Source organism: Sciurus carolinensis, chromosome 1 (assembly GCF_902686445.1).
Source record: "Sciurus carolinensis chromosome 1, mSciCar1.2, whole genome shotgun sequence".
Taxonomy (NCBI): Eukaryota; Metazoa; Chordata; class Mammalia; order Rodentia; family Sciuridae; genus Sciurus; species Sciurus carolinensis.
In genome coordinates, this window is record NC_062213.1 from 195,999,964 (window position 1) to 196,026,251 (window position 26,288).

The 26,288-nt window shown below is 39.2% G+C and overlaps 1 protein-coding gene across 10 annotated transcripts in view; it reads left to right on the plus strand.

The window, feature by feature from the left end:
• The window catches only part of Ubr4 (ubiquitin protein ligase E3 component n-recognin 4), a 133,469-nt gene that overhangs the window by 24,789 nt on the left and 82,392 nt on the right, over positions 1 to 26,288 (plus strand). For all 10 annotated transcript variants that reach the window (XM_047542310.1, XM_047542320.1, XM_047542326.1 and 7 more), the window contains exons 18-39: positions 4,888 to 5,057; positions 6,386 to 6,668; positions 7,286 to 7,421; positions 8,473 to 8,552; positions 9,008 to 9,136; positions 9,970 to 10,152; positions 10,296 to 10,418; positions 10,507 to 10,736; positions 12,288 to 12,409; positions 13,346 to 13,443; positions 14,183 to 14,340; positions 15,061 to 15,270; positions 16,170 to 16,271; positions 16,583 to 16,683; positions 16,930 to 17,128; positions 17,509 to 17,697; positions 18,204 to 18,267; positions 19,382 to 19,573; positions 20,101 to 20,171; positions 20,365 to 20,512; positions 20,932 to 21,159; positions 21,768 to 21,938. In XM_047542310.1, the coding sequence (XP_047398266.1) occupies positions 4,888 to 5,057; positions 6,386 to 6,668; positions 7,286 to 7,421; positions 8,473 to 8,552; positions 9,008 to 9,136; positions 9,970 to 10,152; positions 10,296 to 10,418; positions 10,507 to 10,736; positions 12,288 to 12,409; positions 13,346 to 13,443; positions 14,183 to 14,340; positions 15,061 to 15,270; positions 16,170 to 16,271; positions 16,583 to 16,683; positions 16,930 to 17,128; positions 17,509 to 17,697; positions 18,204 to 18,267; positions 19,382 to 19,573; positions 20,101 to 20,171; positions 20,365 to 20,512; positions 20,932 to 21,159; positions 21,768 to 21,938 (3,387 nt within the window). The remainder of the gene's footprint in view (positions 1 to 4,887; positions 5,058 to 6,385; positions 6,669 to 7,285; positions 7,422 to 8,472; positions 8,553 to 9,007; positions 9,137 to 9,969; positions 10,153 to 10,295; positions 10,419 to 10,506; positions 10,737 to 12,287; positions 12,410 to 13,345; positions 13,444 to 14,182; positions 14,341 to 15,060; positions 15,271 to 16,169; positions 16,272 to 16,582; positions 16,684 to 16,929; positions 17,129 to 17,508; positions 17,698 to 18,203; positions 18,268 to 19,381; positions 19,574 to 20,100; positions 20,172 to 20,364; positions 20,513 to 20,931; positions 21,160 to 21,767; positions 21,939 to 26,288) is intronic.

Below are 26,288 nucleotides of genomic sequence, written 5' to 3' on the forward strand. Positions count from 1 at the left end.
GGCACGTTTGTTAAAAATGCAGATTCCAGGTCTGGGTGTGTAGCTCAGTAGTAGAATGTTTGCCTTAACATGTGCAAGACCCAGGGTTTGATCCCTAGTGCCTTAAAAAATAAAAATAATGCAGATTCTTAGTTAACCTGATACTTCCTCCCTCAATAGGATTTAATTAGGTAGGTCTCCAATTATTTGTCCTGAATATATTTTGAAAAGTATTTGTTACTGTTAGGATTATTTTAGATTCATAGGATTAACATATAATTTAAGGACTTGTCAGTTGTTCTGAAAGGGACAACATCAAGGAAGCTATATTTTGAGAAGTTTCTTAAAAATGCCTTTTGTTTAAAAACGTGATTATGTGGGCTGAGGGCAGGGCTCAGTGGTAAAGCATTTGCTTGGCAGCACCTGTAGCATGGAGGTTGGGAGGGTTATTTATGTTTCATTTAAATGAAAAATGTATTTTGGCAGAAAACAAATTGAATTGAGAGGTTGTTGACCTAAGATAAAGGAAATGCTTCAGTTAGCATATAGCCCACAGTGTCCTTCTAGACAGTACAGGTGTGTTTCCAAAGTTGACAGTTCCTAGATCAGGTTTATTTAGGGAAGTTTCAAAGTTCACAGATGTAATCTTTTCCTGCCTAAACTTGCCCAAAGAATAAGGAAGAAATATTTTTCTCTGGAGAATAGGAATCCTTAAGATTCCTATAATGATGTTATCCTCTTATTTAAAAATAACTACAGACCTTGTGTGAACATGAAGTCTGTTTGCATCAACTACTTTTTTCATGGCAAAGAAAATCATTAAACCTCCCTTTTCATTCCATCTCCAAACATGGGACTTTAAATTCTTCCCCCAAACTTCTTTTCTGTGATGGAAGAAAGTAAAGGACAATTGGTTTAATCTATCTGCACTTGAATTCCCTTCCCTACTTATTATTTCTTTAGAGTAATGTGAAAATCATCTTTACTCAGGTGCCTGACTTCTGTGGCAAGACAACACACACAGTGTCCTTGAGGAAACTTAAAGTGTACCCAATCTGTGAAAATAAATGTACAGAAGTTAAGCCTTAAACTTGGTCTTTGTCTTGGTCTTAGGACATTAAAGGACTATGATTCTGACTGAGAAAGACCAGTAAGTTATTCACTAATTAGAGAAGAAATGAAAACTAGTGGTGTTTGAATATCTTTGAAGGTAGACTTTCTGCTGAAAGGTTGTGGGGAAATGTACTTGGCATGTCCTCTCTGTTATTTTTATGAATTTTTCTGATCAAGCAGTCTGGTAAAGTGTTAAGGTAGCTGGAGGGTTCTTTTTGGCGTTACTGGATTCTAGGATGTCCTTTGTTGGAAGGTTGTCTTCCTTGATTTTTTTTTTTTTTTTTGGTATTGGGAATTTAACCCAGGGACACTTTAGCACTGAGCTATATCCCCAACCCTAAGTTGTTTAGGGCCTTGCTAAATTACTCAGGCTGGCCTTGAACTTGCAATCCTCCAGCCTTGGCCTCCTAAGCCTCAGGGATTATAGGCATGTGCCACTGCACCCAGCCCTAGATTCTTTCTTTAATAAGTATTAGTACCATAAAGGAACAAAGTACCTTGCTAAGTGCTGTGAGGTAATCAAAGGTGAAACAAACCCTGTCATCTAGGAATATAGGGTGGTAGGTACACAGATAGCCAATGTAATAGACTGTTGGGTGTCCAGTAGAGGAAGTGGAGCGGGAGTTGGATGAAGAGGGAGAATGCCCTCGGTGAGGGGTGGCGTGGGAGTGGAAAGGTAGCACGTGCCGTGGTGTAGTAGGTGGATCATGTTAGAGTGCCATGCAGGAGATGGGAGGGTGCTCACTGAGGTTAGGCACTTCATGATACAGCATTCATGTTGGTGAGGAAGGATACCAAATAGTTTAGGCCAGATTTTTAAAAATATTTTTATATGTATTTTTAGTTGTTGATGGACCTTTATTTTATTCATTTATTTATGTGTGGTGCTGAGAATTGAACCCAGTACCTCACATGCACTGAGCCACAACCCTAACTCAGTAGGACACATTTTAAGGAGTCTTGAAATCCACATAAAGGAAGTGAAATAGTGGAGAGCCACTGGAGTATGTTTTTATACGTTTAGTGTGGTAGTAGGATGAACACTGGAGAACATGGAGACCCAGAGCTTGGTGTTTGCAATAGTGCCTGGCAGGGCTGGGGATGTAGCTCAGTGGTCGCGTGCCTCTGGGTTTAATCCCTAGTATCTCAGGGGAAAAGCGCCTGGCTTAAAACAACAGAAGTACCATGTCATATCCATCAGGAAGGCTATTACAAAAAACCAAACAAACAAGCCCAGAAAATAAGTGTTGGTGAGAATGTGGAAAAAGTGGAATCCTGTGCATTGCTAGTATGGATGTAAAATGGTGTAGTTGTTGTGGAAAATGGAATGGCAATTCCACAAAAAATTATATCTAGAATTACCAAATGGGTTGTGCATGTCACTCATTAGTAGAGTGCTTGCCTATCATGCACTGGGTCTCCTCCTCCAATACTGAAAAAAGCAAAAATTACCATATGACCCAGCAATTCCACTTACATACCCAAAAAAAAAAAAAAAAATGAACGCAGGTACTTGAACACAATTTGCATACTTCATGTTCATAACAGTATAATTCACACTAGTCAAAAGATGGAAACAACCCAGGTGGCCATCAAAATTTGAATGGATAAAATTTGTTACAGTGAATATTTTTCAGCCTTAAAAAGGAAGGAAATATTGGCACATGCTGCAGTGTGGATGAACCTTGAAAACATGCTAAGTAAAATGAAGCAGGTAGAAAAGGGCAAACTGTGTGGTTCCATGCAGAGCAGTCAGGTTCATAGGGGCAGGAAGTGGAAGGGCAGGTGCCAGGGCTAATGGGAGAATGGGAAATGAGTTTCTACTAGGGCAGACCCAGCTGAAGCTGAAAATAAGATCTGGAGGTGGATAGTGGTGAAGGTTGCATGATAATGTGTACACATGTAAAGCCAGAAGTGTACATGAAAAAGGTTAAAGTGGTGAATTTTATGTTAAGATATTTTATCACACAAAAATGGCAAAAATATAGTGCTTGGCAAATAGTATAGTAACAGCTAAATGTTAGCTATTAATAATATTGCTATTTAATAATAATATTACTATTTAATACTGCAGTTTCTAGGTTCTTTCATATTCATTGAACACCTGCTTATTATAGGCATGAAGAAATAAAGATGTCTTGAATTATATGGGATGGTGAGGTTGGAGGGAGATGTGTGTGGCTACATATTTGTATATGTACACGATGCTTTTCATTTTAAATATGAAGTTGTGAGGTGCCAGTAAGGGGAAGGTATCTAGAAGAATCATTGGAAATATGAGTTTGAAGTTAGAGAGTTAGAAAATTCAGGTTGACTGTATGACTTCAGGAATTATTCATGTGGGCAGCCTTTGACGTGTCCCAAAACTGTGAGGTGAGTGGGGGAGAACAACAGGGCTAAGGCTCCCACCTAGGGGATGTCAGTGGTGGTGGCGGGAGGAGGGATCTTGAGAGTGGAGGGGGATGACTCATTCAGGATTTTGTGGTTTTATTTCTTAGAAAAAATTAAGTGATAGAGAGGTCTTTAAAAACCAGGTTCCTTTGGAAAATTTGCTCCTATTTCTTTGTTTACCGTTCTGGAGATTGAATTTAGGGGTGCTCTACCACTGAGCTGCCTCCCCAAGTTTGTCTGGGCTGGCCTCAAACTTGCAGTTCTTTCCTGAGTGACTAGGATTACAGGCAGGTGGGCTTTGTCTCACATGTTTACTCATTGCTTATGGCTCTGAGGCCTAAAAAAGCAGACAGAAAGATGCAAACACAAACCCTCACTTAAACAATATGCAGAGCTGTGCACTCGCCTGTAATTCCAGTGGCTTGGGAGGCTGAGTCAGGAGGATCGCAAGTACAAGGCCAACCTCAGCAACTAAGTGAGGCACTAAGTAACTTAGCAAAACCCTGTCTCAAAATAAAAAATAAAAAGGGCTGGGAATGTGGCTCAGTAATTAAGTGCCTCTGGGTTTCATTCCTAATACCAAAAAAAAAAAAAAAAAAGAAAACGTCCTGCACATTTTTTCCCATTGGTAATCTTTTTACTCTCGTGTGTGTGTGTGTGTGTGTGTGTGTGTGTGTGTGCCTGTGAGAAAATAAGTTGCACAAGTTGTAGTTAATAGTTAACTGACCTGAAAATGAAGCTCATTTAGAAGTTCTCTTACAATTGGCAGCAAAGAGTGGCCTTGCTTAGTTCTAAATCCCCTTGTATCTTATAGGCAGAAGTGCTCTGTTAGTACTGTTACTACGGAGTAGTTGGATTGACAAATTGTTGCATCTCACCACACCTTGGGTTATTTGGGTGCTATTTTGGTCTTATGTAACTGGTTATGAAAGAGATAGTCAGCTATTACAGGTCAAGAAGTTTTCTTTTAGGGCTAGGGTTGTGGCTCAGTGGTAGAGCACTTTCTATCATGTGTGAGGCTCTGTGATCCTTAGCAACACATAAAAATAAATAAATAAAGGTATTGTGTCCATCTACAGCTAAAAAATTTTTTTTAAAGTTTTCTTTTGGAAATTCTCAAAGCATTTCTCCTTTTGGGAGCCTGTTTCAAACATGAATTGAACTATGGGTATTATTGGGATATATTAATAATTTTTTACTTATATTTTTCTCTTGTTGAACTGGATGATTTTTCTCCATATCACCTCTGAATTTCTGGATCCATTTTTCTTTACTCTGTCCAATATGAAAAAAAGAAAAAAAAAAAAAAGAAAAAAAGAAAAGGAGCATTAAGGAGCATGAGTGACTTTTTAGCCTTGTCCTGTGTCTTTCCCCTAATGGTGTCATGTGTGTCTTTCTTGTCAGAACATACTGTTGCAGCAGCTGGGAGTCGCTCCTTTTTCTGAGGGACCTTGGCCCTTGTACATTCACCCTCAAGGCCTCTCTGTACTTTCACGTCTCCTGCTCATCTGGCAACATAAAGCTAGCACACAAGGTGACCCTGATGTCCCTGAATGCCTTAAAGTTTGGGACAGGTAAGATAACTCCAAGAGAAGAAGATAAAGATTTACTGTCCTTATTTGTTTGAATTCCCTATAGTTAACCTTTGAGATGCTACTGTGCTGGTGTGTTTAGAGAAGGGTGGAGGAGTGATGGGGGAGCTGTGGGAAGATGCGCACCACCTGTGGTCAGGCTGCAGAACCTTCCTGTAGCACGTGGGCGATTGGGTTATATTTATTAGATAAAACCTGAATCCTGAACATAACCAATTTTATCCTGACCTGGTTTTTTGAGACAGAGGGAGCTAGGAAGCTAACTCTATCCTTGGTTATTTTGCTTTCAACATGAAACCACTTAGAGTGACTTGCAGTCTTTTTTGGATAAAATTTAAAGAATTTGTTTCCTTGGGGGAAGCTCAGATTAATCATTTAAATCCTCCTTAGATGGACCTGTATTTGCCATTTTTGTTTACATGGTTAGAAGTCTTCAAAGCAGTTTGTTTTCCTAAAAGGCTTTGGTTTTCTATTCCTCATTCTAGGATCAAATAGCTCTAATGTTGGATTTGAGAAATCATAAACCTCCTTGAATGCCAGAGGCCCACTATATTTTTCCTGGTGGAATCTTGCAAAAAGGCCGGGAGCTGGCGGTGGGGGTGTGTGAGGGAAGGGTGGCCTTATTAAAACACAAATCTCTTTCCTAATAGCCAAAGGCAGTGGACACAGTTGGCTACATGCTATGTTTATTTCTTTTTTTGCATAAAAGCTCTTCTGACACATCCTCAAGTATTTTAATTTCTCTTTTATTATTTTGTGTCTGATTTATTTTTAACTATTATTATGCAATGATTTTAGCCTCTAAACTATCAAAACTAGAATTAAATTATAGAATCAGGCTGGGGTGTAGGTCAGTAGTAAGTGTCCTGGGTTCAGTCTTTAACACACGCACACACACATAGTGTGTGTGTGGACAGAGAGAGAGAGAAAGAGACTGAGGCCATCAAAATATAGGGGAAAGAAGTATTTGGATTGGTTCTACATCTCCAGGTTCTTTAAACAGCAACACCAGTAACACTTCTTGGGGAGTTTACTGTTCTTTCCATTGTCACAAATAGCAGTGTGGACAGTGATGCTACTGTGACCATGATTGAGAGAATCAGAGCACTCTTGTAAATATTTTGGGGGCTAAGTTTATCTTTTTTGTAGGCAAAATTTAATTTTTGCCTTTATCGTGTAGCTCTTTTTCTTCTTTAATTTGTTATCTTAGTGACTGGGTCTAAAAAGTTTAACTTCCAACACTGGATATTGTAAACTTAGGTATTGCTGGTGTTTTCTCTGTAGATATGTTCTCCCTTCTTCTCTGGTAGGTTTTTGTCTACAATGAAGCAGAATGCCCTACAAGGACTGGTACCCAGTGAGACAGAAGATCTGAACATAGAGCACCTGCAGCTGCTTCTCCTCATTTTCCACCACCTGTCTGAGAAAGGCCGGCGGGCCATACTGACCCTGCTTGTTCAGATCATCCAGGAATTGAGTGTCAGCTTGGAGGCTCAGATGCGTTCTGTGCCTCTTGTCCTGGCTCGCCTCCTTTTGATCTTCGATTATCTGCTTCATCAATACTCCAAAGCCCCTGTGTATCTGTTTGAGCAGGTATGGACCAACACATTCTGTCTGCTTTACTATTACTGAGAACTTGATTCTTCTCTGCTGTTATGATCAAGACCCAAATGACCTGTGCTGCTCACTTTAGGGTTTAGGTATTTGATGTAAATTTATAAGTAGGATTAGAAAGCTCCTGGAACTTTCGTATGTGCAGTTGCACTTTATATTTAGCCAGAAGTGACAAGTGTAGATTACTTGATTTGATACGTTTGTTAAAATTAGATTTTAGGCTGTGTTCACAGGTGTTCTTCTTGAATTACTCTACTTTACCTGTGTGTTGCACAGTGACCTGAACACTGGTCCTCAATAAGTATTTGTTGGTGGTTGAAGAATGGTCAAACAGTGAATTTTATGGATTTGTAAAGTTGTTTGTAAGGATTCAGTCTGAGGATGGGAGGCCAAGTTAGTTGTTATTATGTCCAGCATTCTCAAAATGTTTCATTGAGCACTATTTCTTTTATGTTCTGTCAAAAATTGCTTTCCAAAAGAAGTCTCAGAAGATTAAGATTTCATTTTGGCTTGTTACGCTGATCTGTTATCTTGCCTGGGATGAAAAGCTAAAAAGGTGACTGTGTATCTTATTTTGAGTATTTTTATTTTAAAAGGTTCAGCACAATCTGTTGAGTCCTCCTTTTGGATGGGCAAATGGATCCCAGGACAGCAGCAGCCGCCGGGTGACCACTCCTCTCTATCATGGGTTCAAAGAAGTAGAAGAAAACTGGTCTAAGCATTTCTCATCAGGTCAGAAACGTAGTCATAAGAAACTGGCATACTGCTTCTTCTTGGCAGGATTGAACGTTAAGTTTGGAGATGCTTGGAGGATCTTTGGGCAGTTGCTTTTGCTTTAGTCTGCTCCCTGTGGGTGGCAAATAACCTATGGGATTAAAACAGCTTTAGAAATTAACTCCCACACATCCCATATTAATTTTTTTTTTTAACTGAGATGTAGGAATTAAAAATCCTTGTGTCTGACTCTAGGATAAAATGTATGGATTCTTGTCACTCTCAGTGATTAATTTTCCTCTTAAGGATGTGGTTCTCACCCACAGCTAAATTTTCTTTTTGGTCTTGGTGATACAGTATTCTGAAAATCATGGGAATGTAATATTTTCTCCAGTGTTTTTCTCATATAGCAGAGCAGTTTTCTTATTCTTTTGACGAGGTATCCCTGGGTTTCATTCATTTTTCTTTTCTTTTCTTTTTTTTTCTTTCTTTTTTTGGGGGCAGAACTGTGGATTAAACATAGGTCCTTGCACATGCTAGGCAAATGCTCTGCTGCTGAGCTATATCCCTATGGGACTCCTGGGTTCATTTTTAGTGTTTGATCTGAAGGATCATTAAATGTTAATTTTCATGAAGCCTTAGTGTGAACTTACTGGTTAGCCCCATTGCTATTGAGGAAATAGCTTATATGTTTAATGCATTCAGTCTAATGATACAGTTATGTTGATCAACTTGATTGCAGAGTGCCTTACTTGACTCCTAGAGCAGTAATTTAAACTGGGGTGATTTTGCCCTGCTGTATGGGATGTTTGCTAATGTCTAGAGACATTTTTTGGTTGCCATGCTTAGTGGGGGTGCTTCTGGCATTATAGGCAGAGGCCGGTGATTCTCTTAAAGCTCCTACGTTTCTTAGGGCAGTTTCACAAAGCCAAGGATTATCTGGTTCCGAATATCAGCAGTTCAGGTGTGAGAACCTTGTTCCAAAGTATTTTTAAGATTTTTATGTTTTATGTCTGTTAGACTGACTTGAGAATGAAACTGTTCCTTTAATAAGCACATTGTTTTCCAGATGCCATCCCACAACCCAGATTCTACTGTGTCCTGTCCCCAGAAGCCTCAGAAGACGATTTGAACCGACTTGATGCTGTGGTACTAGGAATTTAAAACCCTGTTTTATATGTGGGCCTGATGGTCTCCACCAAATCAGTGTTTCAGGGAGAAGGGGAATGACTTACTTTTTGTAATGAGGAAATTTGGTCTTTGATAGGATTTGAATTTCTGTTTAAAGGAAAATGTTACTTTGGAATTTGCTGGGCTGTACCTTTGCTGAAGGGTTGTTACCTCTGGCACTAATTTCTGTAGACTGATGTTTTAATGGACAAAAAATAGTTCACTCCTCATTCTGAAGCTTGTGGTTGTATGCTCACAGTGGTCCACAGAGTGAGTGGGGTCCCAGAATGTGGAATCTGCTACAGGGAGAAACCAATAAGTAAACTTCGATGGGATATATTGTCAATTGTGAGGTCAGGCAAATAGTGCAAGGATATAAGCAAAAAAGTTTCAAAAAATAAGATGAAATGATTGTGTTTCTTTGTTAATATCAGGCATGTGAAGTTCTTTTCTCCAAGCTCATGAAGTACGATGAACTTTACACTGCACTGACAACCCTGCTTGCAGCTGGATCCCAGCTTGATACAGTCAGGAGGAAGGAAAACAAGAATGTAACAGCCCTGGTAAGACCATGGAAGCCTGGGGAGCTTGGGCTGTGTTTAATAATTGATCATTTCTACCCGAAATTTCCTTCTGGGATCTAATCAGTTATTGAATATCTGCAAAATTAATCAAAACTTCAGTATTTATGTCATTTGAGTAGTTCTCTTCACTGTAGAGAAAGTCCCCGCCCCCCCATTTAGTTAGTATTTAGAGAAATGTGACCGAGGTTCGGTGACCACCCTAGAGCTGTGTCGCCTGTGACTGTGGTTGACATGTAATGTCAAAAGCCTCACACTTGAGCTCTCTTCATGGTTCTCTGAACATGTGTCTGTACTTCTAGAAGCCATAGCAGCAATTCCAGGTCACACAAAGGGCTGATTATGGACCTGCCAAGCAGAATGTCTTGTTCTTTTTTGGTTAATTGTTGAATTTGGGGGATTCCAAATTGGTCTCCAAGCAACCTTCTTGGCCTCAGAAGTGTGCAGAATGTGGAACAAATTGTATGTTCATTTTTCCATTTTCTGCTTTATCATTTTGGTATACTTTCTAGAAAGATCTGGAGAGCAGACTGTAGGGCCAAATCTCATTTGAAAATAGGAACTCCATGTAGGGACGTGATATTGGCCAAATTATATTTTTATATTGTGTGAATGTATGAATATGCAAGAATAATTCCCACCATTATGTATGACTATTTTGTACCAGTTTAAAAAAATGCGGTGCAAATAAAAAGAAAGAAGAAAAGAAAATAAGGATATTGCACAATTCTACTTTGTATTTGAAGCAGTTCTTATTGTTAGATCTTGAGGCAATAATGCATGCTGCCTCTATTACTGCTGTTTGCTTTCTCCAGGAGGCCTGTGCCCTTCAGTATTACTTCTTGATACTGTGGAGGATCCTAGGTATTTTGCCACCATCAAAGACTTACATGAACCAGCTGGCCATGAACTCACCTGAGATGAGTGAATGTGACATCTTACATACTCTAAGATGGTCTTCCCGCCTCCGGATCAGCTCCTATGTGAACTGGATAAAGGTACCACAGTGGAACACAGAGCTTGCTGCAAGGGGTATTCATGGCTGACGTGATCTATGTGTATGGGTCTTTTAAATTTAATGAAAACTTTGGACTCTTCATATTGATCTCTTAAAACACTTTTTCTCTTGCCATCCAAACAGGATCATCTTATTAAACAGGGAATGAAGGCCGAACATGCTGGCTCTCTTGTAGAATTGGCATCTACCAAGTGTAGCTCAGTGAAATATGACGTTGAAATTGTAGAGGAATACTTTGCTCGACAGGTATAGTAGAGTTGGAACCATAATGACAGAACTTGGCTTCTACCACATCTTTGGCCACAACTAATTAATATCCTGGGTGTTTTTAAAGATTTCATCATTCTGTAGCATCGACTGTACCACCATCTTGCAGCTCCATGAAATTCCTAGTCTGCAGTCCATCTACACCCTTGATGCTGCTATCTCGAAGGTCCAGGTCTCTTTGGATGAACATTTTTCTAAGATGGCTGCAGAGACTGATCCTCATAAGTCATCCGAGATCACCAAGAACCTCCTTCCAGCCACGCTCCAACTCATTGACACCTATGCATCGTTCACTAGGTGTGATGAATTGCCCACCTGAGATGTGCTAGTATGGATTACTCTGGGGACTCCCCTTAACCGCCCCAAGCTTGGTATAATGTTTTCTTCTCTAGTAAGAAGTGGTGCCTACTGAGGAATTTTTCACATAGCTCATGAGTCAGAAGGAAATTTGCTTTCTGTTCTTTAAAATGTTTTCTAGAATTTTATTTGTAGGATTCAAAGAAATGTAAGTTGTAAAAGCACCATCATTCCTATTATTAACTGAGTTGAACCCTGTAAATGCTTTTCAAATTTCATGGTATGTAGATAGAGGAAAAACATTTTTTCTTAATGAGTTAGAGGTTACCTTAAAATTTTGTTCATTCTACAACTAACATTGCAAGTTGTATGTCCTGTAGATTTTGGTCTGTAAATGATGTTTTACAACCTTAAAATTGCTGGGCATGGTGGCACACGCCTGTAATTCCAGCAACTTGGGAGACTAATGAAGAGATCACAGGTTTGAGGCCAGCCTCAGCAACTTAGCCCCTCAGCAGTAAGCAAGACCTTTTCTTAATAAGTGTATAGCTCAGACCACTGGGTTAAATCCCCAGTACCAAACCAAACCAAACCAAAAAAAACCAAAAAACCCCCCCGAAAAACAAATAACATCAACAACAAAACCAATCAAACTTAAAATTTATTTTTAACATATAAAATTTGGAAGATTATTTAAAAATTGAGTTTTTTTTGTGTGTGTGTTAAATTAGAAGAACTGACAAAATTGGACTGACTTCTCTCATGACAGTAATAGACTGGAGCAGAGGAGCGATTTCTGCCTGCCGGAGGGCCTGCCTTAATGGTGGCTCTATTGAGCTCATTTATTTTATCTGGTTCCTTGTAGTATCTCACTGTTGAGCATCTGCTCTGTGAGGCTGGATCATTATAAAACTTGACTCACCTTGTCTTATTGTATGCATTTCTTGCAGCAGAGAGAAGGCTATTGGCTCAAGGCTTTTTTTTAAAAAACAAATATGAGGTGTAAACATTAACAAATGTGAATGCCTGCTCTGTGCCACAGACTGTTTTTGGTGTTAGGGGCACAGTGGTAACAAGAGCAGACCCAGTTACTGCCCAGTGGGTGTTTCTAGGTTCCAATCTGGCCTACTAGGCCAGTGCTTTTGAAAATGAGTTGTTAATAGGTATTCCTATGCAAGTAAGTTTGGGAAATGCTAGGTAAATTAAATAGGTTTTCATTTTGATTTTTAAAATATAATACTTATTAGAGCCATTGATATATACATTGCCTATCTTCCAAGGTTGAGGAAGGAAGGTAGATAGAATATTCATTGTTTCCCAAATTTATTTGTCATGGAATCCTATTTGGGAGTATTTCAAGAGGATCAGATATTCTTTGAGAAACAATTACCCATTGAAGTTTCTATGAAGTGGTTGGCATTGTCAACTATATTTAGTAGGTTAGGAAACTAAGATATAAGCTTTGCAATTTCTCTGGGGTTAGTTTCTCCTGACCATGGGATTAGATTCCTACAGCTTCTCCTATTTTTCTGCCCTTCTTTTTTCCTTCAGAGCCTATTTGCTACAGAACTTTAATGAAGAGGGAACCACTGAAAAACCTTCCAAGGAGAAACTGCAAGGCTTTGCTGCTGTTTTGGCCATTGGTTCTAGTAGGTGCAAGGCGAACACTCTGGGTAAGTGAATGAACGTGTTACCTCTCTCTCTACCTGTTTACTGGCGTTTACAATTTTTTGGTGCCTTACTGTGAGTCAAGCATTTACATAGGATTATCTGTTTTGAACTTCATAGTAACTCCAGGAAGTATTATTTCTTTTTTATTCACTAGGAAAGTGAGACTTAGAGAAAGAAGTTTATTTGCCTCAAATCCTGTATCTTGCAAATGGTGGAGCTAACTGGGATCCAAACCAGGATCAGTTTGTTATAAAGCATGAGGCTCTGTTGTGTTTATCAGAGATTGGCATTCTTTTCATTTATAGAGGTTAGGAAGACTAGCCAACTACTATTTCATGCTTGGAATAATCTCTTTCCTGGGTTAGGAGTGATCTAGAAGAAATTTATTAGAGTGGACAGTCAAAGAACTTGAGCAGGATTGGAGTTAGGTGCAGAAATTACCCTTTAAAATTTATGGCCATTTGTGTTTTCCTTAATGTCAAGCTTTAAATACTCTTATTATTCAGTCTCATTATGCTTCCATGAATGCTGTTCTTAATGTGCCTTAATGATCTCTGGCCTCCAGATTTGTCTTTAGGAGAAAAGAAATTAAAAGAGATCCCATGCTTATAGAAGTGGGAGCAATGTTCAGTGGTGAATTTAGCCTGACCTGCTAAAATGACTCCCCCTCACTTTGTTTTCAGTTGTCTTTACTTGCAAGATTAGAAAGTAGATATGATGAAATATGAAAACCTTACAATTGAGATTGTTAGCTAGTAAGCAATTAACTGGTTCTTGGACATAGTCCTGCTATTGGAATATCTATCTAAGCAGTCTTAGTAATTATTTTGACAGCCTGGGCTGTAATGTTTCTTTCTCTATTTGAACTTGGCTTTCAAAATGCTTTGTGTCATTCCTTTTTTCTTGTGATGATTTTGTGTCTTTTCCATTACCTCCAGGTCCAACTTTGGTTCAGAATTTGCCGTCTTCGGTGCAGGCTGTGTGTGATTCCTGGAATAATATCAACACCAATGAGTTTCCTAACATTGGCTCTTGGGTGAGTCCTGGTTGTTCTAGGGATAGATGCTGAACACCAGCTGTTTTGTGTTCTGTTCTTACTCTACATGCTTAAGCTACCTCCAAAGAGATCTTCATATGTTGTAGCAGTATTTGCTGTGTTAACTGTTCCTTTCATTTTTATGTTATGTGTCAGGAGCTTTCTCCTTGCCATGATTTTGTCGGGTAACTTTTAAGTTCTCTAGGTTTTTAGATGCTATTGAGTCTTCTCTTATTTTATCTTTGTCTATGCTCTACTCACACTACCTCTGTTAGTAGATTATTTTGTCATTGAAGTTCTTTGGAAAAGTAAAGTATTATAATTGTATAATCCCTGCTTTGTAATTGTGACCTCTGTTTACATCACCCAGAGCTGTGGTACAAGGATAATTATGATCTTTGTAATGGAAAACACATGCATTACAAAATCCACATCCTTCTCAGTCATTATAGACAGTCAGTAGTTTTACTCCTAAATATAGTATATTATATATTCCACTCATTTGAATTGGTATTGGGTGTTAGTTTCATTTGTTAACTTTGAATTTACTAGAATCTGTGTACTGCCCTCCAAACCTCTGCCTTTCTTCCTAGGATGAATAACAGTGTATTACTGGGTGAAGGCCACAGTTTATAAACCTCAGTGGAGCCTTAATTTTTGTCTTTTTTTTTTTTTCCACTAGATAATTTTATCCAAGGTAGATGGTCTATATATTCACATCTGATTTGCTTTCTTTTAGCGTAATGCCTTTGCCAATGACACCATCCCTTCTGAGAGTTACATTAGCGCTGTGCAGGCTGCTCACTTGGGAACTCTCTGTGGCCAAAGTCTGCCCCTGGCTGCATCCCTGAAGCACACCCTCCTCTCACTGGTCAGGTTGACTGGAGATCTGATTGTGTGAGTACCAGTACCTAGACTTCTGTGCTTTCTACAACTGTGCTCTGTTGTAGCTAAAGGATAGACAGAGTTTCTATAACTGTATAACAGAGATTTTCATATATCCTTCCTGATCCAAGAGAACTTGCTATTTTAGAGTAGAGGATAAGCACTTACCCTGGAATGGTTTTAAAAAACTCAAATCTGAAGGGCAGTAGAGAACTTTCGTGCTTATGCAAGAGGCTTTAAACCATATTGTGATTTGGAGGTGCTTTGGGTTTAAATTTTAAAGTGATAGGGACTGATTACTAATGTTTCTCCAGTCATTGCAGGAATTAGACTTTACCATCCTAAGAAGTAGGGTAGGCACAGTTTGTCTTCCAGTACATAGGTGACAGGTAAAGTCCTATACTTCAGTGCTATATGAATAGTCAGATTTCTGAGTTCATCTAGAAAACCTTCTAGGATGAATTATTTTATTAGGTTTAGTTTTCTTTTTGAATGTTATAAAAATATTATTAATTTGACATTTAGTAGTGTATTTTCATATGGAAATGATTTTTCTTCTTCTGTAATAGTGAAAAAGAATATGAAATTATATGATTATATGTATATAAAAAGCTACTATCAAGGAGAAGATTGGGATAAAAGCCCTCTCCCCAATAAATAATTGAATTACCTTGCCTTGCAGAGTTTTGGAGTTGTATATTCACTTAACTTGGTTCATTTTCTTTGCTGAAGGTGGTCAGATGAGATGAATCCACCACAGGTCATTCGGACCTTACTACCCCTTCTTTTGGAGTCAAGCACTGAGAGTGTTGCCGAGATTAGTAGTAACTCTCTGGAACGTATCTTGGGCCCTGCAGAGTCTGATGAGTTCCTGGCTCGTGTTTATGAGAAGCTAATCACTGGTTGTTACAACATTCTGGCCAATCATGCAGATCCTAACAGGTGAGCCTGGAGCCTGATGGAGGAAAGCAATTAGGTTCCTGAGAATGCTGCTGCTCTGAGATGTACACTACTGCTGAGAGCTTGTTACTACTGTGCTTTTCAATAGGAAATTCTGTGCTTGTGTGCATTTTGCATTTTTTGTCGAAGTTTGTGAAGAGTTATTTGCAGTCCTCTTTTGTGATTCTTAGGGATAAATGTTCAGAAAATGAAAGGTTTTAATGTTCTGATTTGGAGACTTAAATAATTCAACAAACGATTATTGAGTGCTGTACTAGATGTGATGAGATGTATAGAGGAGTACCATAAAAAATTAGTTTTTAGTGTTCTTGTCACCATAATTTTGAAATGGGTGGTCCATGAAATTGGAGGTTCTGCTGCATCATTTGGTTTTGGTATTTTATGATTTGTTGATATAGATAAGTCCTATAAAGAAAGTCATGTTGTACTTACCCCTCTGAGAACTATAAAATACAAGGGTCTCAGTGTTGGAATTTCCTAAGTCTTTGAGCTCAGGTTTTCATAAGCAACTCCTTTTTTCTGCTCCTCTCTTCTTTCTTTTTAAATAAGGAATTCAAGACAATTTAGTTATGTAGAAATGACTCATGTGAAATGCCTTTTCCAAAACAATTATTGGCTAAATCTGAATTAGGACTTCAGGCTTTAGGTGCCTTTCTTATTTAATTTCCTAAGAAAAGGGTTAGTAAAATAAAATTGAGGTGTTGCTATTCATTCATTAAACATTTATTGAATACTGCTTTCTGCTATCCTTTGACAAAATACAACTGGAAATTTCCCTCAAGGTCTAGTTGTAAACTGCTTAGGGTTTCAGACAGTATGAGGAAGACATTGTATCTGATTGATCTGATTACTGCTGGTTAATTATTCCTTTTGATCCTCAGTGGACTAGATGAATCCATCTTAGAGGAATGTCTTCAGTATTTGGAAAAGCAGCTGGAAAGTAGCCAGGCCCGGAAAGCTATGGAGGAGTTTTTCTCTGACAGGTGAGCTGTGTTTTACTTATGCAATGTGAACATTTTTGAATGCCTCCTGAAAGCAAGGAGCAGTTGGTTTAGGTGTTCTTTTCCAGGGAATACTGAAGGCCCGCTTATGTGTCTCCCTTGAGGAGGACCAGGATTAATTGCTGACTCCTCGGGGTTATCCATCAGGGGCTGGATTTCACAAACACCTTGTGTTGCTGACTCACGAGTGACCATCTTCCCTAGAGGAGATGAGATTGTGAAGAAATAGAGATGGATTCCTTTCATATGAGGCTTAATGTGATTCTTTCATTCCCCCTCCTCCCGCCTCCCAGTGGAGAACTTGTGCAGATCATGATGGCAACAGCCAATGAGAACCTCTCTGCTAAATTCTGTAACCGAGTCTTGAAATTCTTCACCAAACTCTTCCAGCTGAGTGAGTGACAGCTTTTAGTAATCTTCTTATGGGAACTTTGATGTCCAGCTAATACTATGCCTATCTTCTGCCTGAGTTTAACTGCTGCATGAAAATGCTAACAAGTGGAGAGAATCCCTCAGAGAAAGTTGGGAAGGATGTGGAAACTGCTTGGAGCCTTTTCCCCTTTTCTGGCTCTCTGTTTGTCCCCTTCTTGCCTTTCCCCAGCCCTTCCTTATGGACTATTTCCTCTTGGTCTGTTCCTAGCTGAGAAGAGCCCTAACCCGAGCCTTCTACATCTCTGTGGCTCATTGGCACAGCTGGCTTGTGTGGAGCCTGTGCGCCTGCAGGCCTGGCTCACGCGCATGACTACATCGCCCCCAAAAGATTCCGATCAGCTGGATGTAATTCAGGAGAACCGGCAGCTATTACAGTTACTGACCACATACATTGTTCGAGAAAACAGGTAGACTACCTGCTTGTGTATCATGTGTCCCTAATGATCCCAGAAATACATGGAGAGCATTTGTAGCTATTTTCCCTTCTGGCATTAATCTCAGCATTTTCAGTGGTTCTATATTTCCCTCTTGATGGACTCTAGGAATCTAGTCTGGCTTCCTGATTTTTCCTTTGGTAAAACCTCTGGAATGGCTTGACCCAGCATTTGCAATCTGAGTGGATGTTTTGTGCTACAGTAGCCCCAGTCCAAAGCTGGGTTTGGTATATAGAGTCATGTATTTAATATTTAATCAAAACTTCTTCTAATTACTCTTATAAATTTGAAATCTGATTTGAGAATCAGATTCCTATTGGTTACTCACCAATTTGCTCTTTCTTTTCTACCAGCCAAGTTGGGGAAGGTGTGTGTGCTGTGCTTCTGGGCACCCTGACTCCCATGGCAACAGAGATGCTGGCCAATGGTGATGGCACTGGCTTTCCTGAACTCATGGTTGTGATGGCCACCCTGGCCAGTGCAGGTCAAGGTGCTGGTCACCTTCAACTTCATAATGCTGCTGTGGATTGGCTGGGCAGATGGTAAGATGATGAAATTAGAGGACCCTGTCCTTCCCTTTCTTCCTTTTCCTCCCCTCCCCTCCTCTCTCTTCCCCTTTCTTCTCCTCTCCTAAGGATTGAATCCGGGGTGCTTTACCACTGAGCTACATCCCAGCCCTTACATTTTTTATGAGATAGGGTCTCACAACGTTGCCAAGGCTGCCTTTGAACTTTGGATCATCCTGCCTCAGCCTCCTGAGTTGCTGGATTTAACAGGCATGCGACACTGTGCCTGACGTCATTATTTTCTTAGTAGTTTCCTGTTTATTATTCTTGAGAAGTGTTGGGAAAATATACCAAATATCAATGGTAGTCCTAAGACCAGAGCCCCCCCAAGCTGTATAACTATGGGGTTTTCTGAGAATATTTTTGCTTCACAGTCCAAAATTGATCCAAGGCTCATAAAGATTTTTGCTTTATTTGATGCCTTAGACAATTTATTGTCTCCTTCTTCTCTCCTCTCCTCCCCTTCCTCCACTTTGGGACAGCAAGAAATACCTGTCACAGAAGAATGTGGTTGAAAAACTGAATGCCAATGTAATGCATGGAAAGGTAAGCAAAATGAGAAGTGAGAACAGGGAATGGGTGGAGATGGTCTTATCTTTGTGACTGAGTGGAAATCTCTCCTTTCTGTGGCTGGGCTAGGCTGCAAAGAATGAGGCTGATGATCTCAATGACCTAGCAGTATGTGATTCCTAACTGTGTGCCTTCAGGCCTCTTCCAGGTGGCAAGAAGTGATAGGAAGGAAATTGTTCTGGTAAATACCCAGCAGAATATGTCTTAAAACATAGTGACTTCCTGGTACTCTTAAGACCCTGGTATACGGTGGAAAACTGCTTCCCTGCTCTTGCCTGGCATCTGTGCACTCTGAGTCAGTGCTGGTTGGGTTGAAGACTGTCTCCTCAACGCCAGTTCAGATGCTGTAATTGCCTAATATGCCTGCAGATTCAGGTCTCTGCTGAAAAAAAGGGTTTGAGAATGAGAGAAATTTTTCATTCAGGCATTTTTTCTGCCACCCAACTCATGAATCTGATATGGTGGCTAGGGGCAGATAACTGGCCTCTGACACACCACAGCAGCATTCATCTCTCTATCCTTTCTTGCTCATGGTTATCCTTTTGGCACTGAAAAATCACAGAGCAAAGAACTTAGATATCAGAGTCTTTGTTGACAGACTGTTGGTATTTTTAGGGAAATATCAACTACCTATAGTTGTTTGTTGTAAACTTTTTACCTCTAAAGTTACTCCTTCCCTTCCGCATTAGTTCAGTTAATTAAAATGATTTCACAATGTTAAAAAAAAAAAAAAGCAGATGGTAAGGGAAAAGACTAATGAGAGCCTCTTTGTATTTACAACCTGGTCTTGTCTTGAATGATTTAGTCTCTAATTTTACTCCATTCTCCCAGTTTCGATTCTGCTTTATAAGATTTCGTGAAGCGTTATTTTTGTGATTAAGAAGGATTGAATGTACACTAATTCACTATAACTTACTGACCAGCTATGTGTAGACTTTGAAGAGCTAAGGAAACAGATAATTAAAACATCTTAGTTTTCTTCTCTGCCTATATACCATCCCTCTGATCTCGATCTTTATTGAGAAAATGTGGTTTACATAATAAAACACAGGGAACCAAGTTTCTGTGGGAATTTGGTGTTCTCTTGTAGCACGTGGTAGTCTTGGAGTGCACGTGCCATATTATGTCTTACTTGGCTGATGTCACGAATGCCTTGAGCCAGAGTAATGGTCAAGGGCCAAGTCATCTCTCAGTGGATGGTGAAGAGAGAGCTATTGAGGTGGACTCAGACTGGGTGGAGGAATTGGCAGTGGAAGAGGAAGATTCCCAGGCTGAGGATTCAGTAAGTAATAACTACCCTCTAAGTTACCCTTTTAAGATCAGGATTTAGTGTGCTAACTTTTCTTTGGCACTTTTCTCCAGCCCCTTCATAAAAAACTTCACCACCCTGTTCCTTTCTTCCAACTCCCATATCTCATGCCAGGCTTGGCTTTTGTAGGCCTGCAGAGCAAGCTATGGGGAGTTACTCTCTCAGGGAAGAAACTTTTCAATAAGCAGATGCCTTTCTTTTGTCCAGAATCACTTGTCCTGCTTTTTTAGACTTTGCATCCAAAGTAGAACTTCAGGGATGATTCCTTCATGGGAAAGGGAGTGCACTTGTAGAGAAAGTGTTAAGATTTTTCTCTTACCACAAAATCCTGAGGTCGTATCTGAAGTTGCTGCAGGTTTTCAGCCAATTGGCTGTTTCAATTTGGATAGATGTCTATTGGTCACCAGTGAGTCTTCATAGAGTGTTGAACCCCATGTGTTTTTGTGAGTATCTATATGTAGGAATAGATTTCTGATTAAAATTACTTATTGTCTTTTAAGGATGAAGATTCTCTCTGCAATAAACTCTGCACTTTTACAATCACACAGAAAGAATTCATGAACCAACATTGGTAAGTGTTTTTCCTTTTAGGTGAGGATTTGCTAGGCTTTGATTGTTGATGCTTCTGAGCTTGCTTGCTGGTTCTTATTTTTTGAATTTCCACAATCCAACAGTGCTGGGGCCTTGAACCTGGGTCTCCAGCTTGAGAGGCAAGCACTCTATGTTATGGGCTATAAGCCAGCACTGGTTCTTATTTTTTGTAGGTACCACTGTCACACCTGTAAAATGGTGGATGGGGTTGGTGTGTGCACAGTATGTGCTAAGGTGTGCCACAAGGATCACGAGATTTCCTATGCCAAATATGGATCCTTCTTCTGTGACTGTGGAGCCAAGGAAGATGGCAGCTGCTTGGTAAGAGATTTGCAACCTTCTCTGAGCCATAAAGGGCGACTTATTAATGGCACAGGAATGACTATTTAATCCTAACTGGAAAATTCCCACGTCACCTCCATGGTGCCTGGGTCCATCAGTATGTTCAGTATGATATGTACAGTTGTATCCTAAGCACTTCACTTTGAGTATTAGAACTCACAGCCTCTTTAGAGATCTTGCAGTCAGTTTTTACTATGAACTCCATGGTTTCAGATGTTATATTTAAAGCTTGATACTACAGGGAGCAAAGTTAGATATTAGGTGAATATCATTAATTTTAGCTTTTTGGATAATTAAATACATGCTTAGGCAATTTCTTTTTTGACTCCAAGATCTCAGGAAGTATTTCATCTCTGCTGTGGCAAGAACTTAGGGACCTTGATGTTTTCTGTCCCCAGGCTCTGGTGAAGCGAACTCCTAGCAGTGGCATGAGCTCCACCATGAAGGAGTCAGCATTTCAGAGTGAGCCCAGGGTTTCAGAGAGTCTGGTGCGCCATGCTAGCACCTCCCCAGCTGACAAGGCCAAGGTCACCATCAGTGATGGAAAGGTAACTGACGAAGAGAAGCCCAAGAAGAGCAGCCTATGCCGTACAGTAGAGGGCTGCCGGGAGGAGCTGCAGAACCAGGTGAGACTTCCGGATGGTCCTTGGTATAGTAGGAAGAGTTCAGAGCCTGACAAGTTAGTATGAAAGTCAGTAATGCCTGGGGCTCCCCTTGCAGCTTATTTTCATTTTTCTCTCTCATTTTCATAGTGCAAATATAAATAGTATGTGTGGTCAGACTATAGACAAGGATTTATGATTGAGGAGTATTAGTAGTGCAGAGGTTGGTGGAGGGCAATTCTTAGTTTCGTAATACTCTAGAGCATACTTTCTTGTCCTGGGTTCCTTATCTGGACCCCAGAATGCAGAAGATGATTTGAGTGATTATTTTCTCAATTTTCCCATCCTATATGCATGGGAGAGAAGTTAGCTTATTATATCTGCTGGATGCCTTGTATCATTAGGATTTTGGACCCCTAGTTTGGAAATATTCCTCCAGAGTTATTAGCATGGTAGCATATTAATTGGAATCAAATCCAGGATTATGGAGAGAATGAGATGATGGTTAGGATATTCAACTGGAAGGGAAGAAACTGGATTCTGAGGGCAGTTATTGGCAAGAATATTATGAGTATGACCCATTCGTTTTTTCTCTTTTTTTATTTTCACTTGTGTATTTCAATTTTTCTCAGGCCAATTTCTCCTTCGCTCCTCTCGTGTTAGACATGCTCAACTTCCTCATGGATGCCATTCAGACCAACTTTCAGCAGGCTTCCGCTGTGGGGAGCAGCAGCCGGGCACAGAAAGCCCTCAGTGAGCTGCACACAGTGGACAAGGTGGTTGAGATGACAGACCAGCTGATGGTGAGTGTGTTGGGGCATGAAATTTGGTGGTTATAGGAACCAGCAATTCATTGGAATACCCAGGTGTGCTAAATCCTCTGAGGAGGGCCCTGAGAAGTCAGTCCCATGCCATGCAGGGTGTAGTGTCTAAGATGTGACATCCCCCACCATACTGTGAACAGTGTAATAATGAAGCATATGTAATGTGCTTCAAAAGAAGATAATCAGAGGCATTTAAGTCAACCTAGTTGATCTACGTCTTCTTTGTAGGTCATGAATATATGAACCCCTAAGATGTGGGTACTACACTTTGGGGTCATTATAATAGTTATACATTTGCTTTTTATATAAAATAGAAAATCTCCTTACTGATTCTTCCCCAGTGTTCATCTAACTTGCCAAACAGTGCTTGTCCTCTTTTGCTTATAGTGCTTTAGATAGCTGACCTGTGATTCTGCATGTGCTATCAGGTGTAAGTCATTATCCACTTTAAAACCAGCTGCTCAGCACTGATTGTGACTTCTCAGTGTGATCTTTCTGTTTTTTTTTTTTTTTTTTTTTAAATTTAAATTTTTATTTTTGCAGCTTGCATTTTTATTCATTATACACAAATGGGGTACAACTTTTCATTTTTATGTTTGTACACAATGTAGATTCACACCATTCATGTAATCATATATATACATAAGGTAATACTGTTGTCTCATTCTATTATCTTTCCTACCTCCACCCCCTCCTGCCCCATTTTCCTCTAAACCATCCAAAGTTCCTTCATTTTTCTCTCCCTGCTGCTGCCACCCCCCAATGTTATGTATCATCATCCACTTATTAGAGAAAACATTCGGCCTTTGGTTTTTGGGGCTTGGCCTATTTCACTTAGCATGATATTTTTCAACTTCATTCATTTACCAGCAAATGCCATAATTTTATTCTGCTTTATGGCTGAGTAATATTCCATTGTGTATATATACCACAGTTTCTTTAAACATTCATCAATTGAAGGGCATCTCAGTTGGTTCCAGTCTAGCTGTTGTGAATTGAGCAGCTATGAACATTGATGTGGCTGCATCACTGTAGTATGCTGATTTTAAGTCCTTTGGCTATAAACCAAGGAGTGTGGGATAACTGGGTCAGATGGCAGATCCATTCCAGGTTTTCTGAGGAATCTGCATACTGCTTTCCAGAGTGGCTGTACCAATTTGCAACTCAACCAGCAATGTATGAGTGTACCCTTTCCCCCACATCCACGCCAACCTTTAACTATTGCTTGTGTTCTTGATAATAGCCATTCTAATTGGAGTTAGATGAAATCTTAGGGTGGTTTTAATTTGCATTTCTCTAATTACTAGGAGTGATGAGCACTTTTTTCATATATTTGTTGATCACCTGTATATCTTTCTGTGACATATCAGCCCAATTCTTTAGCCCATTTATTGATTGGGTTCTTTGTATTTTTGGTGTAAAGTTTTTAAAGTTCTTTATAAACTTTGGAGATAAGTGCTCTGTCTGAAGTGTTTGTGGAAAAGATTTTCTCCCACTCTGTAGGCTCTCTTCACATTATCAGTTGTTTCCTTTGCTGAGAAAAAGCTTTTTAGTTTGAATCTATCTCATTTGTTGATTCTTGCTTTTATTTCTTGCATTATGGGGGTCTTGTTAAGGAAGTCTGGTCCTAAGCCAGACTTAGGATGGAGATTCCGGCCTACTTTTTCTTTTTCTTTCTTTTTTTTTTTTTTTTTTTTTTTTTTTTTTTTGTGGTGCTGGGGATCCAACCCAGGGCTTTGTGTTTGCGAGGCAAGCACTCTACCGACTGAGCTATCTCCCCAGCCCGTTACTTTTTCTTTTATTTGGTGAAGGGTCTCAGGTCTAATTCCTAGAACCATGATCCATTTTGAGTTGAGTTTTGTACAGAGTGAGAGGAGATAGGGCTTTAATTTCATTTTATACTGCATATGGATTTCCAGTTTTCCCAGCACTATTTGTTGAAGAGGCTGTCTTTTCTCCATTGTATGTTTTTGGCATCTTTGTCTAGTATGAGATACTGTACTTCTGTGGGTATGTCTCTGTGTCTTCTATCCTGTATCAGTGGTCTACCTGTCTATTTTGGTGCCAATACCATGCCATTTTTGTTACTATGCTCTATAGTAGAGTTTAAGTTCTGGTATTGTGATACCTCCTGTATCACTCTTTCTGCCCAGGATTACTTTGGCTATTCTGGGTCTTTTGATCTTCCAGATGAATTTCATGATTGTTTTCTCTATTTCTATGAGAAATGTCATTGAGATTTTAATTGAATTGCATTGAATCTGTATAGCGCCTTTTGAAATGTGATCATTTTGATAATATTAATTCTGCCTATCCAAGAACATGGGAGATCTTTCCATCTTCTAAGGTCTTCTTCAATTTCTTTCTTTAATGTTTTGTAGTTTTCATTGTAGAGATCTTTCATTTCTTTGGTTGTATTGATTCCCAAGTATTTTATTTTATTTTATTTTTTGAGGCTATTATGAATGGAGTTGTTTATCTCATTTCCCTTTTAGATGATTCATTGCTTATTAATAAGAATGCTTTAGATTTAGTCGTGTTGATTTTATATCCTGCTATTTTGCTGAATTCATTTTTTAGGTCTAGAAGTTTTGTGGTGGAGTTTTTGGATCCTCTAAATATAGAATCATGTCATCAGCAAATAGTGACAGCTTGAGTTCTTCTTTTCCTATTCGTATCCCTTTGATTTCTTTGATCTGTCTAATCGCTCTGGCGAGTAGTTCAAGGACGATATTGAATAGAAGTGGTGAAAGAGGGCATCCCTGTCTTGTTCCAGTTTTTAAAGGGAATGCTTTCAGTTTTCTCCATTAAGAATGAGGTTAGCTATGGGCTTAGCATAAATAGCCTTTACAATGTGGAGGTGTGTTCCTTCTATCCCTATTTTTTCTAGTGTTTTGAACATGAGGGGTGTTGGATTTTGTCAAACACTTTCTCTGCATGTATTGAAATAATCATATGATTCTTAACCTTAAGTCTATTGATGTGATGAATTACATTTATTGATTTCCAGATGTTGAACAATCCCTGGGATCACCCCACTTGATTGTAGTGCACTATCTTCTTAATATGTTTTTGTATGTGATTTGCCAGTATTTTGTTAAGGATTTTTTGTCTATATTCATCAGAGATATTGGTCTAAAATTTTCTTTCCTTGATGTGTCTTTGTCTGGTTTTGGTATCAGAATGCTATTAGCTTCATAGAATGAATTTGGAAGGGTTCCCTCCTTTTCTATTTCCTGGAATACTTTGAGGAATATTGGAATGAGTTCTTCTTTGAAGGTCTTGTAGAACTCAGCTGAGAATCTGTCTGGTCCTGGGCTTTTCTTGGTTGGTAGACTTTTGATGACTTTTTCTATTTCATTGCTTGAAATTGATCTGTTTAAAATGTGTATGTCCTCCTGGTTCAGTTTGGGAGGATCACATGTCTCTAGAAATTTGTCAATGTCTTTGATATTTTCTATTTTGTTGGAGGATAGATTTTCAGATTAGCTTCTCATTATGTTTTGTATTTCAGTGGTGTCTGTCATGATATTTCCTTTTTCATCACAAATTTTAGTAATTGGAGCTTTCTCTCCTCTTTGTTAGTGTGGCTAAGGGTTTATCTATTTTGTTTACTTTTTCAAAGAACCAACTTTTTGTTTTGTCAATTTTTTGAATTGTTTCTTTTGTTTCAATTTCTTTGATTTCAGCTCTGATTTTAATTATTTTCTGTCTTCTACTACTTTTGGTGGTATTCTGTTTTTCTTTTTCTAGGGCTTTGAGATGTAATGTTAGGTCATTGAGTTGTTGACTTTTTATTCTTTTCTTAAATGTGCTCCATGCAGTGAATTTTCCTCTTAGTTCTGCTCTCATAGTGAACCAGAGATTTTGTTATGTTGTATAATCATTCTCATTTACCTCTAAGAATTTTTTATCTCCTCCCTGATGTTTTCTGTTATCCGTGCTTCATTCAGTAGCATGTTATTTAGTCTTCAGGTGTTGGAGTTGTTTCTGGTTTTTTTTTTGTCATTGATTTCTAATTTCATTCCATTATGATCTGATAGAACACAAGGTAGTATCTCTGGGTTTTTTGCATTTACTAGGGGCTGCTTTGTGGTATAATGTATGGTCTATTTTAGAGAAGGATCCATGTACTGCTAAGAAAGTGTATTCGCTTGTTGATAGATGGAATATTCTATATATGTCGTAAGTCTAAGTTAAGTTAGTCTGTGTTATTGAGTTCTATGGTTTCTTTGTTTAGTTTTTGTTTGGAAAATCTATCCAGTGGTGACAGCAGTGTGCTAAAGTCACCCAGAATTATCGTGTTGCGGTCTATTCAGAAGAATTTGT